We start from the raw sequence: 18,184 nt of genomic DNA, 5'->3' as shown, positions 1-18,184 counted from the left end.
GGGAGGATCTCTCTCCCTGACCAGAGCACATCTGTGTGTTGTATGTGTGTGTGTGTGTGTGGGTGTGGGAATGAATAAATCAAGTAAAAGCTGAAAAGCAGTAGAAAAGAAAATTCATAATAAAGCCTGTGTTGACACCAATTCCTGCCTGTCCGCGCTTCAGTATTCCACCCACATCAGGGTCATACTACAATCACTTTTTATCTTATTTATTTGTTTTTAATTTACTTATATGTTTATTTATGGAATTAGAATTAAAATTGTCTTTTTGTCTCCACATAGATCACGCTGACATCCTATCACAAACCTGGATCCATCTCCTCACTGATAGGTACTGAGGCCACCTCTCCTTCACTGGGAGTGACACACAAAAGCCATGCCTCCTGCACTGGGACTACCAGGTACAAAGGTCGTGCCTCCTTCTCTGGAATTAATATCATTCTTCCTGAATGAGGCGTGGCCACTATATGTCAGTCTCAGTGAAAAAGGCATGGCATCCATACCTGTTAGTCTTGCTGAAGGAAGTGGCACCTCTGTACCTGTCAGTCTCACTAAAAGGGGTGTGGCCTCTGTACCTATCGGTTTCAATAAAGAAGGTGTGGTCTCAGTACCTGTAAGTCTCAATAAAGGGGCTGTGGCCTCTATACCTGTCAGTCTCAGTTAAGGGGGTGTGGCCTTTGTTCCTGTTAGCTTCAATAAAGGTGTAGCCTCTGTACATGTCAGTCTCACTAAAAGGGGTGTGTGGCCTCTGTACCTGTCACTCCCAGTTAAAAAGGCATAGCTTGTGTGTCAGTGTTGGAGAAGGGGGCATTCTGTGCAGTTGTGACACACTGCATGACAGTGAAACAGCTGATTAATGATGTTCTGATCACATGCTGAAATCCACACACTCACACTTCTTGTCTCTCTTCTCTCCAATAACCACTGACTCAGAATCAGTTCAGTCTGACCTTATAACACACCACAAAACTTACCACACTGTAATGAGGTCATCGTGTTGGAGGTAGTTCAGCAGAGTGGTATGTGTATGGTGTGGTGTGAGAATGTCTCTGGTAGAACCCAGAGCGGATGTTTATGAGAGAAGAACAGCACAAAGAGCAGTTTACCATCAAGAGGAACTCGACACTCACCACTTCTTCGACTTGAGTCGAGGAGCTGGATTTCTGGGAATGAGGAAAAGTGCTCGCATTGGGTGCATATCACACAGCGCTAGACAGAGAGAGAGAGAGAGAGAGAGTAATCAGTAACTGCATTAGTAATTTTTTATCAGATCCAGGGGACACGTTGTGGACTTACGTGGTGCTCCTTCTGCCATCTCTATCGCTGTAATTCCTAAAGACCACAAATCGCTCTGAAACACAGAAATTGAATTTTATTACACACACACACAAAATCCAGTGTTTAGAGTGTGTGATGATGCAATTCAACAAACTCAGTCTGTTAAAATACCTTGAAATCATACGTGGCGTCTGGATTCTCGTCACAGGCAATGACCTCCGGAGCCATCCAGTACGGCGTGCCAATAAATGTGTTCCTCCTGCCCACGGTGCGGTCCAACTGTGCACTCACACCAAAGTCCACTGGTGAGATCAAACACACACACACACACACACACACACACACACACACACACACACACACACACACACACACACAGTCAGACCCCAGTGCTTGGCTGTAATATCAGTGTACAGTAACAAGGTGAGAGTCTCTGATGGAGTGCACAAGACCATCTGCCTCAGCATCGCTCTCTCTCCTGGTCGCTGCAGGCACCGTTGTCACGGCAACCCAGCAGGAAAGAAAACGACGTTTCACCAGGTCCAAAACCTCGCACAGAGGAACAAACAAATCTGTTTCTATTAATTAGCTTAAACATTATTATTATTATTATTATTAAGCTACATAGATCAAAAGTATGTGCACCCCAGCCATCACACCGTCCTTGTTGAACGTCTCACTCCAGATTTATTCCCTGTTTGCTGTTATAATATGCTCTACTCTTCTGGGAAGGATCGCCACTAGATTTTGGGGCATGGCTGTGGGGATGTGTGTTCATTCAGCTACAAGAGCATTACTAAGATCAGACACTGATGTTGGGTAAGGAGGTCTGGGATGCAGTTGGTGTTTCAGCTCATCCCAAAGGTGTTCAGTGGGGTTGAGTTCAGTCAGGGCTCTGTGCAGGACATTCAAGTTCTTTACTTCAACCTTCACACACCATATCTTCATGAAGCTCGCTTTGTGTACCGGAACAACATCATGCTGGAACAGGTTTGGGCTGTTAGGTCCCATGAAGGGAAGCTGTAAATCTACATCATACAAAGACATTCTATACAACTGTGTGCTTCTGACTTTGTGGTCACAGTTTGGGGAAAAACCACATATGGGTGTGATGGTCAAGGGTGCACATACTTTTGACTATATTGTGTAGATAGATTTTTATTTGCAGATTTTATGATATTTTTTGCTTCTGGATTTTTTCTTTCCTTTGTGTCTGAAGCTTGACTCCTTCCTTTGAGGAAAATGTACATGTTAAATGTATGTTGGTTCCCTGCACCCATGGAGTCTCAGTGGTTTGTTTCAGTCTGACTGTAAAATAAACCAGTGAGTGAAATGATGTGGAGAAACGAGAAAATGACTGGGCTCAGGGAGAAACGGGTTATTTAGAGAATAAACCAACTGCAAGTCAGGAAACTGAATAATATTTCAGCATGAATCATTATGTCACCTACAGAAACATCTGTACACGTCACGTCACAATGACGTTACGCTCTACAGAGAGATGTAGTGTTACTCAGCACCTTGGAACAGATTTGGGGGAAATTCGTTCATTCTGTAGGCTCACTCATCCTCACCCAGTTTGACTTCGGCGTTCTCCGTCAGCAGGACGTTCTGGCCTTTAATGTCCCGGTGGATGACTTTGTGCTGGTGAAGATGAGTCAGACCCTACAGCGGAGAGACACAGAGAAACTCATTCACTGAAATCCAATCACATCCTGAACTTCCACTACAGTGTGATCTTTTGTTAAACTCAGTCTGATTCCACAGATTAAAGAGGTTGGATCAAAATTTTCAGCTCATTCTGAAAATGAAAATGTAAATCTGTCTCCAGACTCTGACCCTGAAATCTCACACGAATGTGACTGATGTGAATTTGCATATTCATGTATATTCACCAGCTCTGGTATTTTTAATGAAGATAAAGGTCTAGAGATGATCCTCAGCCAGGTTTAATCATTTTATGAAACTATATTTGCAGGACCTCTCTGAAAAATACCATGGTGACGAGAGCCTCCTGTATAAACATTGCTATAAATAAATAAATAAATAGGAATGTTTGACTCGGACACTCACTCGGAGGATTTCTCTGCAGATGTAAGCCGTCCACTCCTCCTTTAGTGAGTTTCCTTTAGTGTTCTTTATCAGGTCTGTGACTGAGCCGGCACCACAGAACTCCATCACCAACTACACACACACACACACACACACACACTAAATACACTGTCTACACTTTTATCCCATTTTTGTTTCCATGTTTTGAAGATACTCTTTGTGATACCCAAATTAAATATTAATGACACTTCAAAAGATCTGAAAGAGCTTTTTGTTCGAAATGTTTGTTGACTAAAACGAGGTAAAAGTGCAACTCGGTTACTGAAGGGCATGCGAAAGACCCAGTGTGTGTGCAGTGTGTACAAAACAGTAACACATGAGTGCAGATTTACAGCGTCGATGACGCTTTTACTGCCAGACTGAGATTAATAACTGAGACACCGTAAAGAGAAATCAGCTGATAAATGAACAGATAGACAGTGTGCAGCGCTGCACAGTAAAAATCCTATATCTGTGTTTTATGACTTGGATGATTTTTGCTCAATAACTGATGAAGAGTCGCTCAGGCATCCAGACACCAGGTGGTGCTGTGCAGTGAGAATGCGGACCAACATGGCATCAGAAAGCCTGACTGAGAAGAGCAAGCTAGAGCACAGCATTATGTTCCTGACGTTCACTCCTACGTGCAACACGTGAACACATTTCTCGAAGAAAGAATGAAAAGAAAATTTTCCCAGGAAAAAGGAAACACCCTGAAGGATATGCTGAGGTCTGGAGATTTATTCACCCTGATCTGATTTGATCCAAAATTAAATAAAATTAAATAACCAAGGATACCTTTAAATTGATTCAAGCATCAAACATTTTATTTTATAGTTATTTTTATTGTATAATATTAAATTGTATCTAAAATGAATAAAAGAGCCGAATAATACATTTACAGAAGCATGGCTATAGATCAAAAGGAAGAAATTTGTTGATTCACAAGTTGAAGAGGAAGCTGTTTAGAACTGAAGGTGTGTGTGTGCGTGCGTGTCAGCATGCAGACTGTACAGCAGCTCAGAGTCTGACCACACTGCTGACACAAGTCACAACTGCTGAACTACCATCCTCAGAGAAAAGTCATTTGTGTGTGTGTGTGTGGAGGGGGGACCACAGACAGCGATGCTGCATGTAAGCTTCAGTCCTACTGCAGCATGTCAGACACAATGTGTTGAAACATTACACACACACACACACACACACACACACACAAACTGATGCGTGTCATTTCTCTCCACTGACCCACAGCTGGTCGTCGACACCCGGTGGGTTCTTCTTGACAAAGGCTCCATAGTATGTAGCGATGTTGCGATGATGTGAGTACTTTTTCAGCATGTTGATCTCTGCTTTGATTTCCTCTTCCTCATCCTATCATTGGAAACACACACAGATGTTTGTTTGCCACTTTGACTGACTTTGTGAGATATTCCATCAGAGTCTGTATATGAGTATTTTATTATTATTTACTGGTTTTATTGTTGTTTTTTATTCCTTCATGTTTGTTGTATTCACACATGCTGTTGTAGCAGAACCAGTCAATTTTACTCCTTATATAATGTACAGTAACAACAATAAACTTAAAACCTCATCTATATTTGGAGAACATCACTGGTGTGAACAACACACTGACTCTGACTGTGGCCCAAATTGGCTCCCGTTTGTCCTTCAAAACTGTTTTCTAGTTTAAATACATGAATTATAAACATGGCCTCGTGTTTGTGTGTTTGCACTGTAAGCATTTTATGACAACACAGACAAGGATGAAGAGAGAGAGAAATATTTTTGCTTACCCCTGTGACGTCCATGACCTTGATTGCAGCAAGCTGGCCCGTCTTAACATGGCGGCCCTGGAAAGAGAGAGAGAAGGAGGGAGAGAGAGATGGAGAAAGCAAGAAAGAAGGAGAGATGGAAAGAGATGGAGAGAGAGAAAGAAGGAGACAAGGAAAGAGAGAGAGAGAGAGAGAGAGAGAGAGAAGGAGAGATGGAGAGAGAGAGAGAGAGAGAGAGAGAAGGAGAGATGGAGAGAGAGAGAGATGGAGAGCATCATCAGAAAGAGCACAAGACTAAAATCCCCAAATAGATTAAAGCAGTTTGTTTCTGCTTCTGTGCAAAAAACTGGACTGAGCTCCTGAGCGTCTCTAGAGAGAGTTACTGTTATGTAACAGCTGACCAGCCTCAACAAATCAGACACCAATAACATCCCAAAATAACTCCAGCAGGACCAAAACATAACATATCTGCTCTTGGTGAGCTCCATTTCTGCTGTAAGGGGCAGTTAGGTAACAGTAGCGGTGCAGAGCTCAGCTCCAGGTTTATGCCTCTATTACACCCCAGCGTCGTCCCAGAGCTCCAGTCCAGAACAAACTCCAGCCTCTGACCAAACCAAATCGAACAACACGCAGAGGAGACGGACGCCGTGGTGATACATCACCTGAGCTGAGACGGGTGCTGAGGCGAGGAAGGAAAGGAAATGAGGGCAGGTAAAAGGAAAAGCTGGTGGTACTGAGTGAATTCATCTTTATTAGCCGGCTGCGGATCGGCTCTCCCTGTGGACGGAGTGAATCACCTGGCGAGCGTCCTGCCTGCTTCTCTGAATGAATTCCACACTACACCTTCTTCAAGCCACACCCAAACGAAGACGTTACCAAGAGACGTCTCAGTCCCATCAGTCCTCATTAACCACATTTCAACTGCCTGAAAGAATCAACATGCTGAGACGCTTTAATTCACTACACAGCAGCATGCAGGTACACACCCACACACACACTCACACACACACACACAGATGCACACACCCTGGAGTGACTCTCTGCGAACTGTGATTTATGTGTAATGGTGTCACACAAATAAAGGGAAGAAACTATTTAAATGAGGATTTACTGTGTGCTCGTTGTTTATTAATCCTGTGATGAGTTCAGATCTCAAACTTACACTGAGGAACTCAACCTCAACTATATCACTGATTACAGACCTTAAAGGATAAACTGTGACACTTCCTCATGTTTTTTAGCTCATCCCATCATGTGTTGTCCATCGTCCGTCCGTTGTCGTCCACATTTCATGAAAATCGCTTCTTCTCTCTCAATTCTTCACTGATTTTTATTCTTTTTGGCAGGAAGGTCAGTCTTCCTGGGTACATATAACTTCTACCAAGATTTGATTTCTCACGGGGCCGGAGTGAGCTACGCCATCATTAACGGTCTTGTTAAATAAATAACAGAAACAGGCTTCCACAAATTTAATCCCTGCCCTTCAGTCCTGACTGTCAGACTTTAGCTGATCACAATGGAGTGTCAAAACTAATTTGCATTGACTCCTCCTACTATTTTACACTTTCTGAAACAGTAGAAATGCCACATATTCCATATTCGTCCAGTCAAACTTGCTCATGTGAAAGATGTTTTTTTTTGTCTTTATCAGTTTCACACACACGAGAACTACGCTGATGTGACAGGAACGTTCCACAACAACGACTCCACAATTACACATTATCAGAAATCCACAGCTGTACAGCAGACATCTGCACCGGAACAGATTTCTGATCCACACTGTGGTACACATCCGTTAAAGCCTTTGGATATCCAGCTGTCAAAACGACTTACTGCGAGAGCATCTGAGAAGGTTTCTCAACCCGATGATCTGCAGCTCCACATGCTGAAGAGTCAAAAAATAAAAGAGTGAAGAGGATCAGAGCCAAAACACTTCACATCAGGTGTTCAGATCACGTCTTCATCGCTATTACAGAATCCTGAGACGTGATATTCCTGATGTGTTTTTGATTATTAGCTGTAAGTTCATTAAATCTAAGAACTGATCACAGAAGAAAGAACAATGAGCAACTCTTCAGTCACATTTTGTAAATAATTACAAAATGTGTAGTTTGAGTTTGAGTTGGGTGGGGCTACAACGGGCTATTTTTAGGTGGTGGGTGTGGTCAGGTGACTGGTCTGAAGGGGGAATGGCCATACTGTATTGGTTTGGGATGGGCTATATTGGGCTGGGTTTAAAAATGGGAGGGGCTATATCCAGCTTGTTTGATGTGGAGGGGCTGTAAGCTAGTTTCAGTATGGGTGGGGCTATACTGAGCTGATCTGAGGTGTCCTGGGAGCAAGCTAGTTTGAAGTGGGAGGGGTTACACTGAGCTGTTTTTTAGGTTTTACTATAGATGACTTGCAACCATGTGATCAAAATGTGTGACATCATGAGCGTCCGCCATGATGGTGGATGGCAGCCACTGAAAGCGTGTCTGTAAACAATGCTGAATTTTCTCAGTATTACCATGATTTGAACGGTCGAGCGAAGATTCAACACAAAGAGAAGATAGATATGTGTGGTTTTGACCCATATTATTTAAAAAAGTCGGATTTTTCTGAAGATAAGATGCTTCTACTGACCATCGAGTACGAATACAGGTCATTTCGTCCAATGCCTTTTCGTCCAATAGTTCAGACATTTCGTCCAAAGCCTTTTTCATACACACTATCAATTATTTTATATTTCAGGTATTTGTTTATTTGAAAAAAGGAGGAATTCTCAATGGAATCCGACCGAAGCAAAAAAAATTTTTTGTAAAGCAAATGAGTGCCATAGTGCGTGTGCTTCAACATTAAAGAGCGTACTAAGGGGTGTAACGTCAGCCCGTGCCACTTGCTGACCCTGGGACAAGTTTAACTCCCTTGTCACTGCAGACTGCTCGCTTGCATGTCTATGTTTCCGGCTGGATCATATTAAATCTTCAGGTGCGGGGCAACGCTCTCGAGGGGGCTTCGTTCGTGAATCCCGGCCGAAGCGTGGTCCTACCGACCCGAGACCATGCTCTTTCGAAGGGGGAGGCTTAGAGGGAGGTGCCTGTAAAATTTAGCTTTACTGTGAGCTCTGTTGGCCGAGTTATTAATTTTTAAACCTGGCTGGATCATGTTAAATCTTTAGGCGCAGATCAGCGCTCTCTTGGGGGCTTTCATTTGCGAACACCATAATACCTGAAATATAAAATAATTGACAGTGCGTATGAAAAAGGCTTTGGACAAAATGTCTTAACTATCGGACAAAATGGTCATTGGACAAAGTGTCCTGAGCCCCTCGTCTCCTCTCTGTACTAAGCCTCAGAGTTTCCTCGCCCTCTTTCCGAATCACAGACGGAATTCTAAAAAATCGGAACGTGCCACGGTCACGAGTACTGTTGTGACCACAACTATGCCCAAAGATATAGCATATATAGCATAGCTAAAAGCAGTAGAAAAACAAAGAGAGTTGCGCATGCGTGACTATGTTTTGTATGGAATGTCGCTTGACCCCACATTTGTTTATCCACCAACATGGCCAACATCCGGGTTTCTATTTTGCTTTGACGTCACTTGCAAGTCAAGGATAGTGGGTTTGTTTGAGGTGGGAGGAGCTATAGTGTATTGGTTTGATGTGGGTGGAGCTATGTTAATATTTATTTTAACACAAACTCGTGTTTATGTAGCTGCTGTTAATCAGTGTAGATTTTTAAACCAGCCAGCTACAGAACATTTCTGACACGTTGCTAGTCATTATGAAAGCAGACATGCCCACATAGCTCTGATCAGGCAAATATAGTTCTGGTTTCTGAAGCTGTACAATCAAATTAGACAGAAACAATTAAATGTAATTTTAAACAATCAAAACAAATTTTAAACACACCCTAAAGTTAGAGATCAGTAGCAGTGCCTGTATTACAAAGAATTTTTAAACTCTGTTGGAGAGCGAACATGCTGCTTTTCACAGGTACGTTCTGGAGTCTGGTTCATGCTGTAGCACAGGAAGTGTGGTCTGTGTGTGTTAACATGCTGGAGTGTATTACTCAAAAACACAGTCACTGCTCAAAGAATGGAGTTCATTATTCTTCCTCAGAGACTTCAAAAGACCTTCACGACCTCCGTGATCCATTCAGCATTTTTGAGCAGCACTCCAGAGACACTTTGTCATGAAATAAGAAAAAACATTATAGAAATTATTTTAGCCAAATAGCCAAGTTAGTGAGAGTTACGATTCAGCACAACAGCTGAGTTAATGAAACCAGCTGTGAGAGATGTGTACAGGTTTGTGTGTGAGACATTGCTGTGAGATTTCATCACCACGTCTGTTCCGGGCATCTTCTCGACCTGAGCCACATGAAAATCTGCGTTTAAAACAATCGTGTAAAACTAAACACGTTGGTGCATATATAACAATTCCCACATAGATACCTGAACCATGATTTGTGTCAAACAGGAAGTTATTTCATTCCACTGCCACTCAGTCAGAATAAATACTCACATCACCTTCCTCACTGTCTCCTAGCAACAGGCTTGGCGGGTGGAGGAGGCTGAGGATTTTCACACTCTTATCCAGACGAGCTTGTCTGTCTGCAGAGACACGCGACCCACACTGACCCTCTCATATCTGTCTTTACGCTATGAAACAAGGTGAGGGGTTTCGTGTCTCTCAGCATCCTGTCTGTACACCGATGACTCAAACAACAGAACAGAAAAAGTGACAAAATGACACGAGTACGTTTTAGAGCTTCAGGGTTTTTGACCTACATGAGTGAAAATTTTACTAAATCAAACCTGAACTTCACACTGAAGAATCCGTTACAGTTATTACAGTTATTACATTCCATTCATCTATTATCTGTTCATTACATTCGTACAGACAGCTGTAACTTTAAAGGGATCCTCCAGCCGATTTACTCTTAAACTTATGTTAAGTAAAAGCATTCGTAGGGGGTGTCGTGGCTCAGGTGGATAAGGTGCCATACCATGGACCCGGGTTTGATTCTGACCCGAGGTCATTTCCTGGTCCCTCCCTGTCTCTCTCTCCGGCTCATTTCCTGCCTCTATCTAATAAAGGTGAAAAAAGCCCCCCCCAAAAAAAAGCATTTGTAGATTTCAACAGTCAGACATTCATTTTCAGAGACCAAATAGTGTTCCAGAAAAATTAATTTTTATTAAAATACCAGCTGGGCCAGGGCGGCACGGTGGTGTAGTGGTTAGCGCTGTCGCCTCACAGCAAGAAAGTCCAGGTTCGAGCCCCGTGGCCGGCGAGGGCCTTTCTGTGTGGAGTTTGCATGTTCTCCCCGTGTCCGCATGGGTTTCCTCCGGGTGCTCCGGTTTCCCCCACAGTCCAAAGACATGCAGGTTAGGTTAACTGGTGACTCTAAATTGACCGTAGGTGTGAATGTGAGTGTGAATGGTTGTCTGTGTCTATGTGTCAGCCCTGTGATGACCTGGCGACTTGTCCAGGGTGTACCTCGCCTTTGGCCCGTAGTCAGCTGGGATAGGCTCCAGCTTGCCTGCGACCCTGTAGAACAGGATAAAGCGGCTACAGATGATGAGATGAGAGCAGCTGGGCCTCCCACGGAAGTGACATATGCGATGACATGGCGCAGTGGAAGCTTGGAGCAACTCGGCTCTTTATATCCTCTGCTTACATTGTGGTTGTTAGTTTTATAAGTATTTTTCCCACATTTATAGGTTTTTAAATAAGTAAAGTATGCCTCATTGCGCAGCATATACATAAATGCCAAAATGATGATAAAAAGGACAAGATCTTTTCACTGTTTACCTGGCCAGAATCATCTGATTATTCGCAAGAAATGGATTCATGCCACAAGAAGACCTCAAAATAATCTGCCTACCATGTCCTACTTGCGCTCCAAACATTTTGATCATCCTGTTTCGATGAATCGACGGAATTAAAGGCAAGATTAATGGGGGTTTCCAGAATAAAAAGAAAGAAAAGACAATGCCATGCCAACAATATTTGCCCATCATTCAGCTCCAAAAGTTTGCCGATGCAGTGTCGACTTTGTTCTACCGTAGTTCTTTGTAGTATACAGGGACAGATCCAGCCCAAGAATCTGACAGATGCACATTTGCAGAAATATTTTCACTAATTTTACCAGATCGCTATGGGTTTTCACAGAGCACGCCAAGCCCTTTCTGAAGAGGGCAGCCACGGCCCGCTACGACCGCTGCTTGGCCCGGTCTGTTGGTTGAGCGTGGCTATAGCCCATGTAGCCAGCTAGCAGTAAAGTAAACAAAAAACACCCCGTGACTGATGTCAAGTGGTGCACATATATTTCTGCCCACACATTGGTCTGGATCCATCCCTGGTATTATCTGTGTCTTACCTGGTGAATTGCAATCGGCATTCTAATGTGTTGTAGACTCTTCAGCGTAAACTGGAAGGAAATATGGGTAACAAAGAAAACACTGACATTAAAGAACAATCACCAACGGATCAAGAGACGGAACATTCGATTGAGCTTCAGGTACAGTCTACTGTACTCCAGATAAGAAAATTACTCCAAACATTTTGCATGAAACTCACTCATTTGAAATTTCCAAAGTTTTATTTCGTGGTAGTTTTAGTTTCATTTTCATTTATGTGCTCGGAATGTGACTTGACCGGAAAGAGGGATATTGCTGAGCAAACAGATGAACCAGTCAGTGTTGAAATCCAGAATGAGACAAGATTATCCAGTGTTCTTTGTTGGGAGATGAAAGTGTCTCATTAGATGATTCGTTCGAACTCTATTAGCAAAGCCGCAATGTAAGCAGATGATATAAAGAGCCGAGTTGCTCCAAGCTTCCACTACGCCATGTCATCACATACATCACTTCCTCAGCAGGCCCGTCTGGTATTTTAATATCAATAAATTTTTCTAAAACACTATTTGGTCTCTGAAAATGAATGTTTGACTGTGGAAATCAACGAATACTTTTACTTAACATAAGTTCAAGAGTAAATCCGCTGGAGGATCCCTTTAAGTTTTCTGATGTCTTCAGCACAGAGGAGTTCACTCTTCTTCTTCTTTGAGATTTCTCAGTAAAGCCTCAGTCACAACCGGCTGTACGTGCTCCTACAGCCGGTCTACGTGCAAAAAACGCAAGAAATGCACGGAGGGCGCGTGTGTGACGTGCTGATTTTCGAGCCGTAGACTGGCCGCAGACTGGCTGCAGAGGTTCTTTGTCATGTCAAACAAACTCTACGGGCGCTTACGTTTTTTTCAGGTTGCAAGACAAACTTACGGCCAACGTGCGCCTTTCTCCATGAACAAAAAAAACGCAGCGATTTGGGAAACGCCAAAAATCCCACGGCCAAAAAATCGTACGTCCGGTTGTGACCTAGGCTTAACATGCACAACAAGCTGCATTTTGTTGTTTTTGTCGTATTAACTTGAAGAGAGAATAGAGAGTCTGATGAGGGAATGGCTGGTTATACAGTAGCTGCTATCACAAAAGTGACAACAGGAACTCGCTCATTTCACCAACGTTCCACAGCATTAAATGTAACTATAAACAGATAAAAAGCACGATGTCATATTTTATAAACATAAATATAAAATTGTAATCATAGGGAGATTGCTGTGCTATTAGAGGAATAAAACACTAGCAGATGTGTTGTTACAGGAAAATAATCAACGTCATGGTGGGAACAGTATCTCCACTTCATCACACCAGGTACATTATTCTGTTACACATATGTTTTGTTCTGTTGTTTGCGTCATTATATATTTATTTCTATGATAAATTATTTATGGTGTGTTTCAGTAAATAAGGTTTATACAAAAGTTATTAGATGTGTTATGTCTTCACTTTGAATGTTTCTATTATAAAAGTAGAAAGACACTGAAATGTGTTTATTTGTTATTTATTTATTGTAATTAGGTGTAGTATAATTAATCATCAGCCACAATTTAGTACCGGTGATAAATTCACACAGACTTCATGTGAAAAATCTGCAGGAATAAACACAGAACAAAAGGATCGACGTCACTGAACGGCCTTATTTCCTCTGAGCTCTGGCACTGAGTGCAGTGTGCAGAAAAAAAAAAAAGCTCTTTAAAAGCATCCATGAAAAGAAACATGGACTGCAGTAAGACAGTCTGTCGTCTCCTTTTTATCCACATCGTTTTCTTTCCACCACTGAAACTCAAACACAGCATACACAAGCCCACAGTCTCAACGTCTCAATGCACAAGCACATCCTGACCCAGAATCCATCTCTCTCTCACACACGACACCTTTTTAATGGCTCTGCTCGGCCTCCCAAGATGGCGCACCGTCAGTAAAAGAGCCACGAGGGATCCCGGCAAGGACACAGCGAGCAAATCAAAACCTGCTCATTCAGATCCACTCACCGGGCAAACGCAATACTGCAGCTGTACATTGCCGTGTTCAGTCATGAAACCACGTCCTGTTCTCACCATCTCACCCCCTTAATTACAACAATTTTTACACAAATCATGCAAAGAACACGCAGAGAGACTGTACATCAGTGGTGTGAGAGCCTCAGGCGCATGCTTTATACCTTTGGTGTGATTTAAAGGTCATAGGCAAAGGTTTTCAATTTATGCACAATTGAAACTTTATATGTTAAAAAACCCTCTGTAATTTTCTTCTGGTCCCAAGAAGTATTGTTAAGTAATAATTAAAATAAGTTAGCAGGGATTGTGGTGAATTTCTCCTCGGCGATTTTCGTGACCACTCGGCGCGTGACGTCATTCATGGCAAACAAATCGCTTGAGTTCAGTCCACTTCCGTTTATTTGCATTGCCGTTCGGCTTGAGTGCAGACGTGCGTTCGGGAATTTCTAAAGAAAAACCATGCCTTATTGTTGTGCAGTGAACTGTAACAACGGGACCGGTTCAGGAAGAAATTTTTACCTTTTTCCAAGAGAGGAGAAGAGGCAGAGAGAGTGGATTGTGCGCGTGAAGCAAGAGGGTTGGCAGCCGGGTAAATACGCCACTCTGTGCTCCGATCACTTTCTGAAGAATCCCCATCTGTTGGAGAGTTTAGGTGTCGGTGTCGGACAGAGAAGGCTCAAACCTGACGCTGTTCCAATAAAATTCGAACACAAAATCAAGCAGTCAAAGAAGAAACTGACCAGCAACGCTCAAGCAAAAAGAAGATTGGAGGTAACATTTTTACCTTTGCTTGCAATTGACAAGTTAAGAGGGATCCTGTACAATCATTGTGGAAATGAGACAAAAGGGATATTTCCTCGCTTAGAGTAGGCTATAAATAGTATAATGCTTGTATTACTATTAGCAATATATTATATTAGCAGTATAAACGAATCCACGTTATATTATAGGGATTATGTGTGTGCCCGTGTGGTTTAATTATTCTTCAAAAGGGCTCTTATTCAGTATTACAACGAAAGTAAGAATTTATCATAACTACCAGGATAAATCGTTTGGGCGCGAGTCTTGTTGAGGTCCGGGGTCACCACGATCAGAGTCGGCCGAGTCGCTGTCCGATTCTGAGGCCGCACGGTCAAACCAGTGAGCCACATTCACCGAATGCTTCGCAACGGCCATAGGTTCATACATATATGGTTTCACCTCTCGATATTCAATTTGGAGTTGGATAAATCCCTATCGGTTTCAGACATTTTACCCAACCTCTCACGACCAAAGTCCGTACACGTGTGCTCAGTTCGCAAGTAAACACAGACCTGCTCCCAGTCTGTTTGGCTTGAATGACGTCACGACAACTGTCCCCTGGTGGTAAAAATGCGCATAAGTGAGATGTAAACAACTTGCGCAAACCAGTACATTTTAACCGTTTTATTCAATTTTAGGGTGCAAATTAGAAACCAGGAAGATTTTTGGGTCATTCTTCTAAAAAATAAAGTTGATATTCCACGTTCCACCTCCGACCCTTGCCTATGACCTTTAAATAAATGCTGAGTTCACATTTGAAGTAAAATTATTAAAGGTAAAGGTATGAGAGATATACTTTTGAGGTTAGTGACAAGCTGTTTTTCCCTGAAATGTGACAACAGTAAACAGGAAAGAGGAAACTTTTGTGTCAATGACAACAAAAACTATTTTGTAAACTTCCTAAATAAGTGTTTGACCGCTAATCACTTTTCAGTAAAATTTGTATGTAAAGAATAAGTTTTAATTGAATAACACTGTTTCCCCAAATTGAGCTCAACTGTAAATTCAGGCCTTCCTAGTTAACATTTTTTATCATATTCTCAGTGGAGATCTCATGAGTTTTCCTGAAGGTTTATCTCTGATTAAATTAGTTGAATATCTCATGAGAATCAATAATCTGTAATGTTTGTTGTGTAAAGTGATCTGGGATCTGACCCCCCGCCGCATCACCCATAACCATTACAGATCCACCCAAAATTCTCTGTGTTTTTAAATAATGGCGTCACTACAGATAATAAAACCTGACCCTTGCCCGTGTGGCGGCATTACAATCACCTGCACCACGCCCGGCAACCGGCTCCTGTCTACAGGCTTTATGGATTCAGGTCATTCATTAGGGTGTGCAGTACAGTGGTGCTTAAAGGTTTGTGAACCATTTAGAATTTTCTACATTTTTGCATAATAATAATCTCATCTCATCTCATTATCTCTAGCCGCTTTATCCTGTTCTACAGGGTCGCAGGCAAGCTGGAGCCTACCCCAGCTGACTACGGGTGAAAGGCAGGGTACACCCTGGACAAGGTCCTCACAGGGCATAATACATTACATTACATTACATTATCTCTAGCCGCTTTATCCTTCTACAGGGTCGCAGGCAAGCTGGAGCCTACCCCAGCTGACTACGGGTGAAAGGCAGGGTACACCCTGGACAAGGTCCTCACAGGGCATAATAATAATAATAATAATTTACATTTTTATAGCGCCTTTCTCAAACTCAATATGACCTAAAACATCATCAGATTTTCACACAAGTCCTAAAAGTAGATAAAGAGAACCCAGTTAAACAAATGAGACAAAAATATTATACTTGGTCATTTATTTATTGAGGAAAATGATCCAATATTACATATCTGTCAGTGGCAAAAGTATGTGAACCTTTGCTTTCAGTATCTGGTGTGATCCCCTTGTGCAGCAATAACTGCAGCTAAACGTTTCTGGTAACTGTTGATCAGTCCTGCACACCGGCTTGGAGGAATTTTAGCCCATTCCTCCATACAGAACAGCTTCAACTCTGGGATGTTGGTGGGTTTCCTCACATGAACTGGTCGCTTCAGGTCCTTCCACAACATTTCGATTGGACTAAGGTCAGGACTTTGACTTGGCCATTCCGAAACATTAACTTTACTCTTCTTTAACCATTCTTTGGTAGAACGACTTGTGTGCTTAGAGTCAGTGTCTTGCTGTATGACCCACCTTCTCTTGAGATTCAGTTCATGGACAGATGTCCTGACATTTTCCTTTAGAATTCGCTGGTATAATTCAGAATTCATTGTTCCATCAATGATGGCAAGCCATCCTGGCCCAGATGCAGCAAAACAGGCCCAAACCATGATACTCCCACCACCATGTTTCACAAATGGGATAAGGTTCTTATGCTGGAATGCAGTGTTTTCCTTTCTCCAAACATAACGCGTCTCATTTATTAGCTTCGCCATTACAACACACACAAAAAATAGAAAGGTACAAAATTTAACACACTTATAAAAACAAACACAGGCTGGGTGACCACAACAGCCAAAGCCAATTACTGTGGACCCATAATATTAAAAAAAACAAAAAAAACCTGCAGACGAGCAGCAACGTTCTTTTTGGACAGCAGTGGCTTTCTCCTTGCAACCCTGCCATGCACACCATTGTTGTTCAGTGTTCTCCTGATGGTGGACTCATGAACATTAACATTAGCCAATGTGAGAGAGGCCTTCAGTTGCTTAGAAGTTACCCTGGGGTCCTTTGTGACCTCACCGACTATTACACGCCTTGCTCTTGGAGTGATCTTTGTTGGTCAAACACTCCTGGGGAGGGTAACAGTGGTCTTGAGTTTCCTCCGTTTGTACACAATCTGTCTGACTGTGGCTTGGTGGAGTCCAAACTCTTTAGAGATGGTTTTGTAACCTTTTCCAGCCTGATGAGCATCAACAACGCTTTTTCTGAGGTCCTCAGAAATCTCCTTTGTTCGTGCCATGATACACTTCCACAAACTTGTGTTGTGCAGGTTAGACTTTGATAGATCCCTGTTCTTTAAATAAAACAGGGTGCCCACTCACACCTGATTATCATCCCACTGATTGAAAACACCTGACTCTAATTTCACCTTCAAATTAACTGCTAATCCTAGAGGTTCACATACTTTTGCCAATCACAGATATGTAATATTGAATCATTTTCCTCAATAAATAAATGGCCAAGTATAATATTTTTTGTCTCATTTGTTTAACTGGGTTCTCTTTATCTACTTTTAGGACTTGTGTGAAAATCTGATGATGTTTTAGGTCATATTTATGTAAAAATATAGAAAATTCTAAAGGGTTCACAAACTTTCAAGCACCACTGTATCATGGCACTGAGGCTTCAATTGCATCTGCTCTTTCCTGTTAGTGTGTAAACAAGAGTGCTCTGAGAGCACAATACCCCCCGCTGGCAACTCTGCCATAACTCTGGTAAAATGTGACTAAATTGAACAAAATTACAATATGCGTATTAGCAACATATAACAAAGGATCCTGACAAGTTTCGTGAAATTCTTCCAAAAATTGTGAGTGGAGTTGATTTCAGAAGGTGAATACCCTTCCCGGGATGGACGGATGGACGGAAATTGTCCATGGATCGGACATCGCCACGACACATAATCCCCCTTTGGGCCTTCTGGCCACCAGGGGGTTAAAACGTTTTGCCAACTTACATGAAATTCCTCCAAAAATTGTGAGGGAAGTTGATTTCAGAAAGCAAGCACACCTTGATGAAATTGCCAAAGTTCAAGTTTGTTAATAATCAAGGGCATAACTCTGGTAAAATTTGCCCAAATTAAACAAAATTTCAATCTGCATATAACGGTCATATAACAAAGCCTTCTGCCAA

General features: G+C 42.3%; 1 protein-coding gene across 7 annotated transcripts in view; it reads right to left on the bottom strand.

Annotated features, from left to right (window-relative positions):
- Positions 1–18,184, bottom strand: part of tnikb (TRAF2 and NCK interacting kinase b) — a 91,175-nt gene that overhangs the window by 49,152 nt on the left and 23,839 nt on the right. For 6 of the 7 annotated variants that reach the window (XM_060899674.1, XM_060899679.1, XM_060899675.1 and 3 more), the window contains 7 exons: positions 5,163–5,219; positions 4,615–4,740; positions 3,352–3,462; positions 2,853–2,943; positions 1,450–1,580; positions 1,297–1,351; positions 1,131–1,209 (listed from right to left, as the gene is read on the bottom strand). In XM_060899674.1, coding sequence (XP_060755657.1) covers positions 1,131–1,209; positions 1,297–1,351; positions 1,450–1,580; positions 2,853–2,943; positions 3,352–3,462; positions 4,615–4,740; positions 5,163–5,219 — 650 coding nt within the window. Of the gene's footprint in view, positions 1–1,130; positions 1,210–1,296; positions 1,352–1,449; positions 1,581–2,852; positions 2,944–3,351; positions 3,463–4,614; positions 4,741–5,162; positions 5,220–6,974; positions 7,027–18,184 lie in introns of those variants that run through there. The other variant, XM_060899677.1, reaches the window with a different exon arrangement.

Source organism: Neoarius graeffei, chromosome 19 (assembly GCF_027579695.1).
Source record: "Neoarius graeffei isolate fNeoGra1 chromosome 19, fNeoGra1.pri, whole genome shotgun sequence".
Taxonomy (NCBI): Eukaryota; Metazoa; Chordata; class Actinopteri; order Siluriformes; family Ariidae; genus Neoarius; species Neoarius graeffei.
The sequence above is the reverse complement of the archived record's forward strand: the minus strand, read 5'-3'. Positions and strand labels throughout refer to the sequence as shown.